This window comes from Aulostomus chinensis, chromosome 6 (genome assembly GCF_037954235.1).
Source record: "Aulostomus chinensis isolate RoL2024-O1b breed Wild chromosome 6, RoL_Achi_v1.0, whole genome shotgun sequence".
NCBI lineage: Eukaryota > Metazoa > Chordata > Actinopteri > Syngnathiformes > Aulostomidae > Aulostomus > Aulostomus chinensis.
This window is the reverse complement of record NC_141325.1, coordinates 900,650-917,500: the sequence shown is the minus strand read 5'-3', so window position 1 is coordinate 917,500 and position 16,851 is coordinate 900,650. Positions and strand designations below refer to the sequence as shown.

General features: G+C 49.0%; 2 protein-coding genes across 5 annotated transcripts; one reads left to right on the top strand and one right to left on the bottom strand.

Moving 5' to 3' along the window:
* Window positions 1–1,016: 1,016 nt before the first annotated feature.
* LOC147259598 (protein FAM240A) lies at window positions 1,017–10,787 on the top strand. Its single transcript, XM_086205661.1, has 3 exons — window positions 1,017–1,504; window positions 2,200–2,321; window positions 10,405–10,787. Exons 2-3 carry the CDS (start codon window positions 2,200–2,202, stop codon window positions 10,517–10,519), a joined length of 237 nt encoding a protein of 78 aa, XP_086061787.1. The 5' UTR covers window positions 1,017–1,504; the 3' UTR covers window positions 10,520–10,787.
* Window positions 10,788–12,138: 1,351 nt separating this feature from the next.
* Window positions 12,139–15,877, bottom strand: nudt18 (nudix (nucleoside diphosphate linked moiety X)-type motif 18). Of its 4 annotated transcripts, none has more exons than XM_086205655.1 (7): window positions 15,554–15,877; window positions 15,180–15,406; window positions 14,624–14,734; window positions 14,432–14,534; window positions 14,066–14,189; window positions 13,847–13,971; window positions 12,139–13,760 (listed from the first exon to the last, which is right to left on the bottom strand). In XM_086205655.1, the coding sequence occupies exons 1-7, from the start codon at window positions 15,660–15,662 to the stop codon at window positions 13,378–13,380; spliced, it is 1,182 nt and encodes a 393-aa protein (XP_086061781.1). In that variant the 5' UTR covers window positions 15,663–15,877; the 3' UTR covers window positions 12,139–13,377. The 4 variants fall into 4 exon arrangements, with proteins under 4 accessions (XP_086061781.1, XP_086061784.1, XP_086061782.1 ...); XM_086205658.1 differs by having other exon boundaries at window positions 15,749–15,874; XM_086205657.1 differs by having other exon boundaries at window positions 12,140–13,760; window positions 15,728–15,877.
* Window positions 15,878–16,851: the final 974 nt, after the last annotated feature.

Genomic DNA, 16,851 nt, shown 5'->3' with positions numbered 1-16,851 from the left:
GGACCAGGTTGACACCTGTGGACTAACGGCTTTGTGTTTAGCATGTTGCTATTGAGCAGGACACCACAGCTGAGGCTGATGGGAAATCACTAACAACAAACCCATCCACCTTTGGTGAGGTCAACCTCAGGGTGGCGCCAGAGGGATGTCAGAGGGCCTCCTCCTGGGGATCATGAGTATTTCATGGAAATCCATGTAATGGTTGCTGAGACATTTGAGTCTGGATGAGAGTGGTGCGCCGGCGTGCTTGCATGTCCTGCCCCTGGAGTTTCACACCAGGCTTAACTGGAAATGTTGCTCTGTGGCGCCAAACATGCTTTTAGCCAATGAGGCTTCGGGGACGCTGAGTAACACAAATCTGAATCTATAAATATGTTCATTCACACCTCTAAGCTGCCTCCATCCTCTGTTTCACTCTGTCATTCATTCTGCCTCCATCTCCCAGCGTCTGTCCAGCAGACCAGTTTCATCCTGGCACAAACAGCCAGGGAGGAGGAGCCGGGGGGGGGGGGGGGGGTCTGTCCCCCCGCCAGACATCAGGTCAGACTTGTATTTCTGCTCAAGTGAATCAACAAATAAATCAGAACCTGGGACTGAGCGCGTCCTCAGTGCCAAATTCAAAGAAGGAGGTCCGTCTGCTAATTGTGCATCCAATGAAACTTTCTTCTATTTTATGCCCCTCCCTCATCGGTCACATGAAGGCCCTAAAATACCGCCCCCCCCCCCCCCCCAACCTTCTTGCAAGTTTCACTCTTTGGTCTGACAACATAAATTTATTGATCCTCATTTGTTAGCAGAGAGCTAACAGGAAGTATCCAGCTTGGCCGGCGTGGTTCTCTGCTGCTCTGTCCGAAGGAAGAGTCCAGTGCTGCTGACGGCGCCGTGACATCGTGAAGCTCATGAGCACGTTGTTTTCTGGTGGGCGTGAAACTTCTGTTTCTACCGTCTAATCCAGTTGTTTGGAGGTCGGAGCAGGAATGATGCTGCTGCTCAGAAGCAAATGCCAGCGTGTTGTATGAATTAACACCTGCCTAAGACCTGGACACCAGGCCAGCCTCCAGGTGTGTCAGACACATGCGGTCACCACCCACTCACACCTGCCGGCGGTGTTTCACTTCAGCCAGTGTGTGTAGATACTTTCTCCCACCAAGAGCACACGGGTCTGACTACCTGACCACGTCCCCAGTCGTGACTAGAAAAGGACTCACAAAGACAGAAAGATGTGTCGGATCATAGGCCACACACACAGTTGTGCTTTCATGATTTCTGAGGACATTACTCACATGTCCTGGAGACGACTTGAAACGTCAACATTCCTGGCTGGTTTAACGAGGCCCGCTGGTAGTCGAGTCCTCACAAAGCACTGAGTAAACACATGCACGTCCCCACAGCATGAGGACTACCTGCTAGACACACACACACACACACACACACTCTCTCTCTCTCCCCCTCACTCAGTCTCATCCACCCAGGCTGACGGACGCACAGCTGAAGCTCCACAAAGGTTGGTGACTTTTGCTTCTGATCTGTCTAAGAACAATAATGCAGCTGAGAGTCAGTGGCTGTCAGGTTCCTGCCGGTCGTCCTCACTCGTCTGGTGACGTTCATCCTGTGTTTAATTACCAGAGTTCAAAGAAGACTTCAGGTTCACCGGAACGATTGGTTCATCGACAACGACTATGTTTTCAAAGATCACTACTCACAACTCTGATAGTACTATGATATTATGTATACTAGTGTTTTTTTCAGTATTATTTATGAATAAAAATACAGTTTTATTAAGTTTACTTTGCAACTGGTTCTGATGTAGTGGAACAAAATGTTGGATTTGATTTTCCTATAACCAAGTTGTCATTTCTACGGAGAGAGAGAGGCAGAGCAGGACTAACAATGAGGGTACAGCAGTGACGGTTGGTGAATGTTTAGTTACAGTTAACTAATGTGTCTACTAACCATTTATCAGTGGAGTTCATGTTACCAAGTTACATTCCTGCAAACGTGGATGGAAAAACTTAAGTGTTACATAAAGGGAGAGTCCAGCCAAAACATGGTGGCGCTGTGTGGCGGCCGAACCTCCCCCCACCTTCCATCAGACCTTTTAACAGATGCTTTTTGGGTGAAATGTCACTCTGAGACTTTGACAGCGATGGTGAATGAAGTACAACTCTGGCAGACTCAGTAAGAGTTTGTGTTGTGCAGATGAGTCTGGCTCTGATCCACGACAGACAGCACATCAAGAAGTTCTGGGAGAACAGGATCAATGCTCACTGTCACCACGCCGAGAGCGAGGAGCAGCGCGTGAACAGCAGCGCTCTCAACAAGTGAGTGAGCTCACACAACGGCGTCAATGCTGCTCACACTTCCAGGACACAAACGCACAAGATGTAATCAGGCACCAGAGCAGCAGAGACGCTGGCACGATTAGCATCAGCACGTGGTAGCACTAGCATGTTCATGACATGTTGCAGAGTGAGTGAAGGTTTCAGTAGAAATGCAAATGTTGGTTCTGGAGAACAAGAAATCATCCACCAACCTTGAACCCTGAGCTTCGATTGGCACACATAGAACAGCACAGGAACCAGTCATACAACCTGTCCACAAGTTCTCCTAGTGGAACATTGGGTTCTCGAAGTGAGAGAAAAATCTGGTCTCTGGTTTTCAGCAGCATGAGATATCAGCAGGTTCAGTTCTACATCAGATCCACCAGTAAACACCAGACCGGTGGATGGTGGAGGTTCAGTTCTACATCAGATCCACCAGTAAACAGCAGACTGGTGGATGGTGGAGGTTCAGTTCTACATCAGATCCACCAGTAAACACCAGACTGGTGGATGGTGGAGGTTCAGTTCTACATCAGATCCACCAGTAAACACCAGACTGGTGGATGGTGGAGGTTCAGTTCTACATCAGATCCACCAGTAAACACCAGACCGGTGGATGGTGGAGGTTCAGTTCTACATCAGATCCACCAGTAAACACCAGACCGGTGGATGGTGGAGGTTCAGTTCTACATCAGATCCACCAGTAAACACCAGACTGGTGGATGGTGGAGGTTCAGTTCTACATCAGATCCACCAGTAAACACCAGACCGCTGGATGGTGGAGGTTCAGTTCTACGTCAGATCCACCAGTAATACCAGACCGGTGGATGTTAAAGGTCATCAGGGGGAAACACAAGTAGCCTGAAGCTTAGTGGTGGTGACCTTGAAGTCATGTGACCCTGGTGTAGTTCCTCCCTAGGCTAACTTTAGCTTAGCACTGCTAACTGTAGCATCCAGGCTTCCAGCATCATCAGACGGTTCATTAGTGAAGATGATCTTGATGAACTAAACCTGGAAGATCATCAACTTTTGTTCACCAGAACTGATTTACTGATTCAATCACCACAATCACATGGAGCGATCCTATTGGCTGCTGAAGGAGGAACCAGGAGATGACCCCTTCCTGTTGGTGGAGGAACCAGGAGATGACCACTTCCTGTTGGTGGAGGAACCATTAACATGGATGTGTATAGAGAAGTGGATGCAGCGGGGCCTTTATTCATTCCTTAAAAAGCTGGTCAGTGATGCGTGAAGCACAAAGTTCTTGTTTTCCAGGTGTGGAGAAAGGCACTTGCTCTTTGGCCTAAATACAGGAAATGTGAGGTGCACATGCCCTGTGGGCCACGCAGAAGACTGGAACATGCGCACTGGCGTTCACGTGAATCCTTCCTCCCCTCCGCGTTCCTTGACTCCGAAGCAGCAGCAGCCGGTGTGTGTTCGGAGTCAGTGGACTCACAGCTAACGTTCCTTCCTGCATCAGAGGTAAGTTGGTTGATAATAAAGCGTAACATTGAACAAAGTTAATGTGTAACGCTAGTCAGGCTACAGTTACACTACCTTGGTGTAGTCGGACTCTGTGTTGCCGTATTGTTGTAAATCTCAGGTAGAAACACACCTCTCGACTAACCAACCAGGTCAACTTCTAGCTAACGTTATTTTCCCTCGTTATTGTCTTTGCCGTCATTGATTAGCAGTAATCAGGTTACCAGGTAAAAATCCTCCTGGTCATTACAGTTACCAGGCTGTTAACACCTAGGTTATACTCAAAGGTTTGGAGAACAACTCTGAACTTCATCAGTTTTATAGCTAGTACTTTAACTCAGACTAAACCCAGACTAAAGAGTACTATAACCACAAGTACCTCCTGCATGGTCGCATGCCCACTGGGGCTTCTGTCTGTGTTTGATGAGCCTGGTAGTGTCGGTGACACATTTGATTTCATCGACTTGATGTTTGTGACAGCGAGTTTCCTGATGTTGTCACTCTGGTGGTTTTGTAAAATGTTGCTAACGTTTCTCTTCTGTCTCAGACGTGCTACCCTGGAGGGCGGTTACATCATCTCCCAGCATTTATTGCCTTCATCCCAGCAACCTCCTGTCTTGTGCTGAAGGTTAGGATAAGAAGACATAATCTTATCAGTTATATAGTTGGTTTTGTGTATTCCAGCACTCTTTCACTCCCATATTCTGTGAGATATGCTGTTTATCCTTCATTAAATGATGCTCTTGAGTTTAATACTCAGACCTGATAAGACTACCGGCCCTGACTTTGGATTAATAAAACTTTTGTCTGCTTCTGGTGCTGCGACTGATTGTTTCTCCCGTGAGTCTGACAGTCCTATGATACTAAATCTGACAAGCAGCTGCTCATCTTGCCAGCCTCGTCCAGGATGACGACACCGATGTATGGAGCCCCATGAATGTGGCGTCTGTGACCAAACTGAGAATGAATGTGGTTTCAGTTGTGGAACACATGTGACAGATAAATAGACATCTAAAAACAGATCCTCTCATTACAAACAGTCCTGTCTCTCAGCAAGTGGGAGGACATACCAGGACAGAGGAGCACTCGATCCTCACCAGTCTGGCTTTTAAAGGTCTCAGCCACCACGATCGCTAATGAGATGAAACCTGAACTCACCTCATCCCAGCAGAGAAGACTGACGTAGTCAGTAGAAGGAGACAAAAAACAGATTGCTGCTGGCTAGCATTAGCTGGTGTTAGCTCCCTGGCAGGTAGACGTCCAGCGCTTTAACCGCGCAACCGTTAAGTATACCACATCAGCAGTGATACACTGGAGGACTGTTGTGAGCGTTAAGATGGTAAAGCAGATCATTGAGGGTAAGGATGTGATCATACAACGAAGAAGAAGACAAAATAGGCCCAACATAGAAGAGCCAACTCTGGAGGACAGGACTCAGCAGTTTTCCTCCACCTCAAGGAGGAAAGCCACTCCTTCCAGGACGACCATGTCCAAATCCTGGACAGAGAGGACAGATGGTTTGAAAGAGGAGTTAAAGAAGCCATCCACGTCAGGATAGAGAAACCATCTTTGAACAGAGGAGGTGGACTGCGACATTTCCTTTCTCCTATTTACAACCAAGTCCTTTCAAAGCTTCCCCAAAGAGCTCAGCTGAAAGACCCATGTGGAACGGCTGCTGCCAGCACAGCCCATTAGCATCTGAGTGGTCGGTGAAACTCCCTAACGACCACCCCTGAAACTCCCTGACACCGCACAACGACTGTCGTTTGGGGAGGCCAGGTGAGTCTCAGGAGGGTCGTTTCCACCACAATAGCACTGACCACTCCCACACAGGTTTATAAGCTGGAGTTTCCACACTCTTCACTAGAACTGAAGAAGCCTCTCGGATGAGAGGTGAAACGTCTTCAAGATAAACTTACGTCCAGTTGACCAGATTTTACTTCGCTTCGATCTACAAAATAACAACATACATACACAGCTGTACTCACAAAATCTCTTCTCAGAATAAAGTTTTACTGAGTGTAATCTGTTTCGCAGACTAATACCTCGAAAACAACATCAGCAGCCTCCTCGTCAAACCTACCGAGTGTATAATGTTGGGTAGGAAATCTGCCAAACCATCGTTAACCAGCTTATCCTGGTTATGGTCACGGCAGGGCTGCAGCCTATCCCTGTTGCCAGTGAGCCAAAAGTGGGGTCACCTGGACAGGTGGCCAGTCCAGTGAGGAGACGTTGTAGAGGTAGAATCAGACACGTAGCCGGAACTACTTTCCCGACTGGGAGCAGTGATTTGACGCAGCACCTCCAAAGCTCCACTGGAACTTGGGTCAACAGAACCAAAGGTTTGTTGAGGACTAGAAGAGCGACTGCTGCTACTGATGATGAGGAGGAGGAGGATTCCTGCTGGACACACCAGCATCCTGGACCTGAGCTAGCTGATGCTAACACTTCCCACCCACTACCAGCCATTGGGCTAAGCTAACTAGCCTGGACCTGAGCTAGCTGATGCTAACACTTCCTACCCACTACCAGCCATTGGGCTAAGCTAACTAGCCTGGACCTGAGCTAGCTGATGCTAACACTTCCCACCCACTACCAGCCATTGGGCTAAGCTAACTAGCCTGGACCTGAGCTAGCTGATGCTAACACTTCCCACCCACTACCAGCCATTGGGCTAAGCTAACTAGCCTGGGTCTCAGCTTCGTAGAGGAGGGGCTCTGTCTTCTTTTCTGGCTCTGAGCACGATGGAAAATAAGAAACTTTCTCTTTGAGTGGGTGTGAAACTTTAAAGCACATTATTCTGCTCTGAAGTCAGAATATCTGAACTTTATCAAAATTTGTGGCTGATGAAAAGCATCTACTGTCATGAGCCTTGTCCCCTACAGTACTCTGAGGGATCCTAACAGGCCCCAGAGCCCACATTGAGAGACCCTCCTATTGTAACAATAAACTGTCCTGGTCTACTCACGTCTGGAAACTGTGGCATCACTCTCAATATTCCTTCACTACGTTACAATGGGATTATCAAGCAGATAACAGCCAGCGATTAGACCTATCCCTCCTAACTCCTCTATCCCTCTAAACCTCCCACCACAAACACAGCGAATCGCCCCTGCTAGCACTTGGCCCCTAATCCCCCACCTATCAAACGCATGTACATGCTGATCCCCAAGTATCTGTTACAATGTACCCCCACCCCCCACGGCCTTTAACCTCAGCTCTAGCCCCCACTAATTGTGTCCGCAGTGTGTGACCCGATCGGAGGCTGGAAAAACATGTTGGGGAGCTCTGAGGGGATAATCGCGCGGCGGTGACTGATGCAGGCGTCTGACTCGCTGATGAACATGCTCCTCTCAGATCGTCTCATCCACATGTTTCAGTTTGAACATCTTCAGGTCATCAGCACCTTCATGGGGCAACACAATCCAGCGCCGGTGTCACCGGAGCTTTAATGATGGAACCCGACTCAGAACCTGGACTGGAGCTCCCCGACTCCATGGTCCTCATCTGAACTGATGAAGCATCAAACATAAGAAGAGTTAACAAAAACATTAGCATCTAGATCCTTAGCCTATAGAGTCACGATTCGCTGATCTCTCTAAACAGATCCTATTTTTAAATATAGAATCTGTAGTCAAGGGAGGAAACGTCAGGACAGGGAGGCTTCTGGCTTCCGTAGCTTTGACCAATCACATGCGTCCCTGTGGAACAAAAGAGACCCAACACTTTGTCTGCGGGCTGGAAAACTGGAGTCTGACATTTCTACAAAGCCGCTGTGGTAGTTTTGAACTGTTGACTGAGTGTAAACTGGCAAACAAGTCCCTGCAAACATCTCAGGCTGCTCCAGAGACCGTAAACGAGGAGCTGGACAGGAAGTCTTGGAGCAGAGATCCGCTGGCTGGCCCTTGTTCCCAGATGTCTACTGGCCAGACACAGCCGATGAGTTCCTGGATGGCTAAAATCACAAAGTTCGACGAGCCCACATCATCCGTTTCTCTGTCTTTGTTTGTGTCTCTTCGGAGGTCAGAGGGATGATCAGCAGCTGACAGAACAAATGGAATAATCCAGAACCCTCAACAGGACAGCTGACGGCCAGGGTCAGGTTACATATACGTTAGGACTTCTATTCTAGTGAGGACACTTGTTGACACAATGCATTCATGGGTCTTAAAGGTCATTAGCGTTTCAGATCTGAGACTCAGGATCAGGGGCTGCACGGTGGTGCAGTGGTCAGCACTGTGGCCTCATAGCAAGAAGGTTCCGGGTTCAAGTCCCAGCTCGGGCACGGGATCTTTCTGGGTGAGTCTCCATGTTCTCCCTGTTCCTGCTGGGTTCTCTCTGGTACCCCAGCTTCCTCCACAGTCCAAAGACATCAATTTGGGGACGAGGCTGATTGATTCTCTAAATTGACCGTAGGCGTGAATGTGAGTGTGAATGGTTGTTGGTGTAGTCAAGGGAGGAAATGTCAGGACAGGGAGGCTTCTGGCTTCCGTAGCTTTGACCAATCACATGCGTCCCTGTGATGGACTGGCGACCTGTCCAGGGTGAACCCCGCCTCTCGCCCGTAGATGCTGGGATAGGCTCCACCCCCCCGCGACCCTTACTAGTAAGGAATAAGCGGAAGATGACGATGGATGGATGGATGGACTCAGGATCAGTTCCGAACACCTGCACAGGTGGAAGGTCCTCTTCCAATCAGACGCTCTGTTGCATGTACTGACAAAATAACTTGGCAAGTCCTCGAGTTCTTTTGCTGTAGTTATTGACATGTTACTAGTAGGAAGTTATAAAGCGCCGCCCTGTCTAAACTCGGCCAGAGTAACATATTGAAGCTCCGCCCTCCCTACATGCTTTCATTCAGTAAAAACTATTTGTGTGTAGATAAAAACTGTTCAAGAAGAAATATGGTTTTGTTATTAGGGTCGACAAGGCAGAACCCAGAGGTCCATCAGAGGAGGCGTTAAACCTCCGCGGCGTCTCGAGACGACACACTGACTCTTGCTGAATTCCATTTATATGCTTTAAATAGATTATTAGATCAGATTGGAAAAGATCAGACCAACTAATCCAGGATCTTTTTATGATTGGCCCTGGTCCACACACACACACACACACACACACACACACACACACACATAGAAAAGTTGGTGTGTGTTTAATGGTGAGATAAACGCTGATGTGGTGGTGATAACACCCCAGCTGTCGCCATGACATCAGATCTCCCTCCACAGCAGTGCATTACTGCTCCTCCTGACCTGACAACATCTCCCACCACGGCAGCTCCTCACTACTCCTCCCCGCAGGAGACATCACGGCGCCGCCACAGCGAGCCAAACCTGCAGTGATGGGCGTAGCCCAGTATCCCGTCCCTTTGTGTGTGTGTGTGTGTGTGTGTGTATGTTCTGTAGGGAGAGGGAGGTGAAACCTGGATGTCTGGACTTTACATGAAGGAGCAGACTGACGCTGCACTGTTGTGCAAATATCACCTCCTATAACCACGAGGTGGCGCTGAGGAACACACACTTAGTAGATTTGTATTTCGGGCCGAAACACGCGTGTAGACCTAATAGTGCCTTTCTGTGGCCTGCAAGATGCTACAAGCTCCACCTACCCACACACCACTGCTACAAGGTCCGCCCACTCATAAATAGCTCTGTGCACCACACCACCTCCTTAAAGGCGTATGACCCCACCAAATCTTCTGGCGTGGCTGACTCAGGTTCTACATCTGTTTTTACTGCTTGGACTTTCATACAATTGGGCAGATGGTCTTTAGTATTGTTATTGTTGTCATCATCGCTTATTATTATCACCAGTTTTCAGTATTTATATCAATATAAATTCATATTTATAGACATGACCAGTCAGAAGTGTGGCCACGCCTCCTCATTTACTGGTTCCTCTTTATTTTCATCAGTGTTTACATTGTAGGTTCTCACTGAAGGCATCAAAACTATGAATGAACACATCTGGAATTAAGTAGTAAACAAAGGCGTGATATACCTCCAACAGGTTCAACTCTACAATTTCATTTCGCAGTCGCTTTTGTCCAAAGCGACGTACAACACAAGCAAGAATTTAGACCTAATTAAGGAAAAAGGTTCTACGTTCTAGGTTCTTCTAATCAGCCTCCCTCTGACTCCTGCTCTGCTCACTCTTGGCGTTCTCTCCTTGAGCTTCATGAGGTCATCCCCTGAAACGGTTCTCCAACAGTCTTGAAGGAGTTCCAGAGGTGCTGAGCACTTGTTGGTCCTTTGGCCTTCACTCTGCGCTTCATTTCATCCTTCTATCCCTCCATCCATCCATCATCCCTCCATCCATCCATCATCCCTCCATCCCTCCATGTTCTCCCTCTTCTCCTGTTGAGGGTGGTGGGGGTGGAGCCTATCCCAGCAGCCTTCCCCCTGGACAGGTCACCAGTCCATGGCAGGGCCAGCACATAGAGACAGACAACCATTGGCTCTCCCAGCCACGCCTACGGTCAATTTAGAGTCTGGATTAATATGCATCTTTAATCTGTTTTAGTTTTTGGACACCTGAGACTTTCTGCAATAGAATTTCATTCTTTACACTCACACTTGGCGTCCGTCTGTGTTCTCAGGCTGAGGGAGGAGTGGCTGGTCCGCCTGGAGAGCCAAACCAAACACCTGAAGAACCTTAAGGACAACTACATCTTAAAGGCCAAGACGGAGAAGTCAGCGGACGAATCAGTTTAAATCACAGGGAAGAAGAAAAGACGTAGTCAGCTCCCTCACCAGGGCTGCGCGCTTGTTCAGGGCTTCTGCGGAGGGAGGAACATGATGTTTGCCCCACGTAAAGAAAATATTTGGTTGTGTTTTTCACTTCTTCCTCTTAATGAAAAACAACTATATTAGCATTCTGTTTGATCTTCTTAAAATATCAGATCCATCAGTGGTTCCAGTCAAAATTTCTGAAAAATTAAGAAAAAGAAATCAAAAATGATGTCTATTAAATGAAGTATGAACCCCGAGGGTGTCCATGTGATGGTGTGTTGATGAGAGGGAGGTGGGGATTGGTGGTGGGATGCGTGGACGGCTGAACACACAACACCTCATTGTCAGTTTTTCTACTTGTAGTGCATCACGTTTGCATACATGAACAAACAGGCTGTCACCAACGAGCATTCAGACTCCTAGATACGCCGTCCAGGTGGGTCTCCTCACCCCACACCAGATGTTGGTGGGTTGACGACATTCCTGCATTCAGATGTTGCAGGAAACGCTCAACCTTGAAATGAGGGCGTCGCCGTAGCAGCCTCCCGGCCAGCTGGGGGGGCTGGCTCATGACTCAAGTTTAAGAGAAGATCAGTGCTCCGGGTAACAAATCCTCCTCCTCCTGTCAGGCTTGTAAAGAGCGTCTGAAACCAGGGCCTTGAGTGAGGTCAGCACTGCTCCGCCCTCACAGCTCCTACTGAACCAGAGCCAGACCCAACACGCCGCCCACATCTAGCTGACCATGAGCTGAACGCGGCTCATCCGCCAGCCGCCATATTTGAGGAGCTGAAACAATTCTGAATGCAGCTGCAGCTGAGTGTCATCAGAGCAGCTGCACTGTGACTCGTGAGAGCGACAGGGATGGAGCCGGCGTGTTCAAGCAGAGGGTCTTCAAGTAGCTGATGTTACACCAGTGGCTGCAACTCAAGATGATGGCGGATGCAGGGACCCTGTTTCCAGCGAATACTGACATGAGATACGACCACAAACACCATCGCAGGCTTGACTTTGTAACTCCAAGAACACTAGAAGGTCAAGAAAATGGTTGATCACTCAGTGAGATGATGGCGGCCTGCTGGCCCGTGTCGGTGTCTCCACCCTCACGATGCCCAGTAATAAGGACAGGTATTAATTTGTTGTCATCTTTCTTACGTTTGCAACAGTTAAAGATTTCTGCATTTTTGCCAACACAAACAACTGTTCGGTTCCTTATTCATCTTATTAACCCAACAACCTCACTGCTTACTGTTCAGAACATCAGCCTTCTGTCTCTGCACACGGCCCCGAGACGCGATCGACCAATCACATACAGGGCAGAATATTTCCTCTAAAAGACTGGCACTTAAACAGTTAATTTAGGAAGATCAATTCTCAAATATTTATGTCAATCATCCCTATAATTTCTGCCGGTTGACAAATGACAACTGACTGTGCAGGAGCTAGAACCTAGCTAGCTAGGTGGTGCCTGCCAGTCCTCCCAACCTTGGTCAAAGGGACACGCCCACTTTTCATGAAAGTCTCTCATTCTCCATCATCCTAAGAACGACCAGCAGACAGAGCCCCTCCACTAGCGAGCTGAGACCCAGGCTAGTTAGCTTAGCACAATGGCTGGTAGTGGGTGGGAAGTGTTAGCTTAGCACAATGACTGGTAGTGGGTGGGAAGTGTTAGCGTAGCTCCGTCTCTGCCTGCATTAATATCAGGAGGGTTGTGGTAACCTTGGTGATGAACACCAGTTTAACATGAGGAGACGTTGTAGTGGTAGAATCAGACACGTAGCCGGAACTACTTTCCTGACTGGGCGCAGTGATTTGACGCAGCACCTCCAAAGCTCCACCGGAACTTGGGTCAACAGAACCAAAGGTTTGTTGAGGACCAGAAGAGCGACTGCTGCTAGTCAGCTGACATTTCTACTTCCTCCAAGTCACTGTCACTATTATAGAGCAACGCCACCTGAAAAGAATCAACACACAAATGCACAAGAAATAACAGCTGAATCTTTACTTTAAAATTGGTGTCTGACAATCGTCAAACTGACGGGAAACCATGGGTTTGTGTCCTTCCACCTCCTTCAGGGTCCTGCTCTTTCTCATCTTCTCCTGTCTTGGAAAGCAACACAACTCAGTAGAGCTGCTGTCTGTTGCTGCTAACGTGGTTGAGTTTAGGCGCTCATTGTTCTGGCTGCTTGTAACAGGTGAATTATTCAGTGACGTCAACATTTTAGCCATGAGCAGGTGATGGTTGCTGTTGCTAGCTGTTAGCCAGCACTCACAGCTGATAACCAGTCAAGTAAAGAGCGCCATGACAAACGTTCCTCCATCTGTGACTCAGCAGGTGATGTCTGCCCACCACTCCACTCTACTCAGGTGTGTACTACAATACTACATGATCATGTTTACTTTGTTGTACTCCTTGCTTGTGTTGTGTGTCTCTTTGGGCAAAAGTATTGTAGCATTGTTTACACACTTCATGTCTGTTTTTTGGTTCTTTTATGAAGCAAATCCGGTCAGTGACAAATTCCTGGTGCTCCACGATGGCGCACCGTGAAGCAGAGCCACAAGCTTGTCTGGAGGACATCACATCAAAGCTCTGATGAGCACATCCACACGCACTTCTTCAACCATTAATTGTGGTTCGGGTGAGGGTTGCCATGGCAACACGAGACCGCTTCAATCATTGTGATTCTCTGAAGAAGAACACGCCTGTGCTTCCTGCACCGGATCCGTCTTCCTCCACCACCAGCCAACAGAATCACAGTCCTTAAGTTTTGTTCCCTTTTCTTCAAAACAACCGCTAACCGGGTCTGGCCGGGTCTTGGCACTGAGCTCCTCGGTGGTCCAGCTCAGTAGAGGCTGTGCATCGGTAACATGGACGTGTTTTTCATCTTCTCCAGCAGCTTCTCCCGCAGTGTTTCCGTCACTACTTTACACCAGATGTAGCGAGGGTTTTCTACGGCAGGCGGCAGCCCGGTCGACACCTGCTCCATCTTCTCCCCGTCCTCAGTACGTTGGACGTGGTCGGGCTCCAGCGCCACTAACGTGTTAAAGCACACGCCATCCGTCTTCCCGTGCTGACGGCCGTTGTGCTGCAAGCTGAAGACGCCAAGAGTGTTGACATTGCAGTCGTAGTACACCGACGGCATGGCCTCCTGCACCACCATGTTGGCCGCCCAGGTCACCGTGTGGGTCTTCACGGCTGCCGCGGTGGGGAGGTGGAGCACCGGAGCTACAAGACCAAGAAGTAAAACACAGTAAGTCTGACTTCAGATCTGCCCTGTTAGCCTGAACATCTCCATGAAAACAGTCTGGTACCTTTGATCAGCAGGATCCAGATCTGGTCCTTGGTGTTGGTGAAGACCAGGACAAGTCTCTGCAGCACGTGACGGCAGCTCAGGTCCAAGGGTACTGTAACAGGATGCCAGGGATCCCGACGGTACCTGAGGGCAGCATCAGCATCACCTTCACTCTCATGCTCGGCTACACTCTGATCTTTACCACAACACAAGACAGAGTCCCAGTTTAATGTCCTACTTGAGTCCACAGTCGATGAGACGGAGGATGTCTCGTCCTCGCAGCGGGAGGGCGGAGCTTCTGTCCCACCAGGTAGCCTGGAGAGACTCCTGATCTGCTGCAGCCAGAGTCTTCATGCTGCCGCCTGATGAAGCAAGAATGGTCAGAGGACTCATTCCCACCTGGACTCTGAACGTGTCCCTGATGTCAAACTCTCAATAATCATTTAAAACAGAATCACTTGACTAGAGAAGTTTTTAGACCTGTGTTGCCCTGTGTTGCTATGGCGCCCCCCAGAGGGCGGAGCAACTGTGACTGAAGAATCCCCCTGACATCACAGGCTGTTATTTACACAACAGAACAGTGAGTTTGAGTGTGACCTCTGACCTGTGACCTTGGCCAGGAATATGAAGCGGATCCACTGTGGTCCCTGCTCCTGGATTAGCAGCAAGGTGATTGGCTCACAGTCAAACCCCGCCTCCTCCTTCACCTGCAGACAAACACATGTCCTTAAAGTCTGACCTGAGAGCAGGTCATGCCGCTGTGTGACTCACATTCAGGACCTGCTGAGTGTCTCACCTCCCTCCTCAGCGCCTCCTGCAGGCTCTCCCCGACCTCCACCCGTCCTGCAGGCAGGTACCACTGCCTGTAGCAGTCCTGCTTGGCCTCTTGCACCATCAGCACATCCTCCTGACACACACACACACACACACACACACACACACACACACAGTGAGTAGAGACGTCTGTTCTGGTTAATCCTCAAGTCCAAGTGGTCGCTGGAATAAACATGACCACTAGAACATGACGGAGGTTAGCATGATCAACATTCCATGTTTTTGTGTTTGTAATCTCTTGGATTTTTTTTAAATAATCATGATTATTTCATCTCCTTTTTGGTGACAATGGTGATGCAGTCCGGGACCGGACCGTAGCGTAAGAACAGACCCGTCTGAGCTCACCGAGGGTCGGCGGTCCTCTTGTGTTTATGGAAGGGTCTGTATGTAGCACCACTACACGCTGGTGATTCCACATTCATCGATGACATCAGTCAACGCCATCAGTCAATGACATTGTCTCTAATCCGCCTCATGTAACCTTCAGCTATACAACTGGCGTGCCGGCACTCTGGTACCTTGTCGTTGAAGATGACGCCACAGACGATGTAGGTGACGGTCTTCCTCAGCGTGGCTGGTTTGCTCTGATCCAGGCCCATGTCACAGCCTGTGACCTCTGACCCCTGACCACTCAGCAGCCGCTCCACCTGTTCCTCCACCCGCCGCTGCTGCTCCTCCCCTGTCACCTCCATGACGGGGACACAAGTCAATATGGTGATGAAAATCCAGGACCGGAAGGAGCAGTCTGGAATCATAAGTGAGAAAGTTTACTACAAGAGGGAGACTGTGAAAGGGTCAACAGAATCTATGGCGATGAATACAAACAAGTGTGAGACAGACGCATCTGCTGGTTCATCGTTCAATCAGTTTTAATTATTATTTATCCCATCACCTTCCACAAAAATCTCGCTAAACTTCCGACAAATGCAACGATAAAAGTATGTGACGCATATCTGAAAGAAAAAGATTTCAGTTAACAGTTTTTTTCTTCTTCTTCTCATTGAGGAGATAAACGGGAAACTGGAAATCAGAAGAGCTAACGGCGGCTAACGCTAGCTCACGTGACCTGGAGGTCGAGGAACGTTACCGATCCTCCTCGCCGCGAAACCCGTTCAGGGACCGGAAACCGACCGGCAAGAAACGCCTGTCTATGGCCTGAACTCTGTCTCTGCCCTCTGCTGCGGCTCTGTTTTGACATTTGACGCTTAGAACCAACCGGAAGTGATAGGCTCGTTCCGGTTCTTGATTTTCAGTATAAAGACATAGATGAGCATCGGGGCGCTTCCCTTCATCAAACTCTGTATGTTATAATCTCTGCAAATGCGACAAAGAGGGTAAGAAATGACGGCAACATGATGTTTTCAGGCTATTTCTGATGTCATTATTTAAATTTAATGGGAATTATTGGAGCAGCCCGGTGGAGCAGTGGTCCTCCCTGTGGCCCCCCACCAAGAAGGTTGTGGGTGGAGCAGTGGTCCTCCCTGTGGCCCCCCACCAAGAAGGTTGTGGGTGGAGCAGTGGTCCTCCCTGTGGCCCCCCAGCAAGAAGGTTGTGGGTGGAGCAGTGGTCCTCCCTGTGGCCCCCCATCAAGAAGGTTGTGGGTGGAGCCCCGGCTGCAGCACGGGGTCTTTCTGGGTGAGTCTCCATGTTCTCCCTGTTCCTGCTGGGTTCTCTCTGGTACTCCAGCTTCCTCCACAGTCCAAAGACATCAAGAGGGACCAGGTTAATCCAGACTCTAAATTGACCGTAGGCGTGGCTGGGAGAGCCAATGGTTGTCTGTCTCTATGTGTTGGCCCTGCCATGGACTGGTGACCTGTCCAGGGGGAAGGCTGCTGGGATAGGCTCCACCCCCACCACCCTCAACAGGAGAAGAGGGGGAACATGGAGGGATGGATGGATGATGGAGGGAGGGATGGATGGATGGATGGATGGAGGGATGGATGGGTGGATGGATGGAGGGATGATGGATGGATGGATGGAGGGATGATGGATGGATGGATGGAGGGATGGATGGATTATCCTCTGATCTGCCGCTGTAAACCAGCGTTGAGCCAATCAAGCCAGTTTACCTGAATGTTTATCAATTAACAACTTAGTCTTTATATTAACAAAAGAACCCACAAGTAATTACAATGATCAACAGTCTGTATTTTAAACATTTTTAGTTTACATGTCTCACACCAAAAATGA

Excerpts from the sequence above, each read along its gene's own strand:
- LOC147259598 (XM_086205661.1), top strand. The coding sequence starts at position 2,200 with ATGAGTCTGGCTCTGATCCACGACAGACAGCACATCAAGAAGTTCTGG. Across the intron at positions 2,322-10,404 it reads AACAGCAGCGCTCTCAACAA|GCTGAGGGAGGAGTGGCTGG; the intron begins GTGAGTGAGCTC and ends CTGTGTTCTCAG.
- nudt18 (XM_086205655.1), bottom strand. The coding sequence starts at position 15,662 with ATGAGAAGAAGAAGAAAAAAACTGTTAACTGAAATCTTTTTCTTTCAG. Across the intron at positions 14,535-14,623 it reads AGGAGGCGCTGAGGAGGGAG|GTGAAGGAGGAGGCGGGGTT; the intron begins GTGAGACACTCA and ends GTTTGTCTGCAG. Across the intron at positions 13,761-13,846 it reads CTGGATCCTGCTGATCAAAG|CTCCGGTGCTCCACCTCCCC; the intron begins GTACCAGACTGT and ends TTGGTCTTGTAG.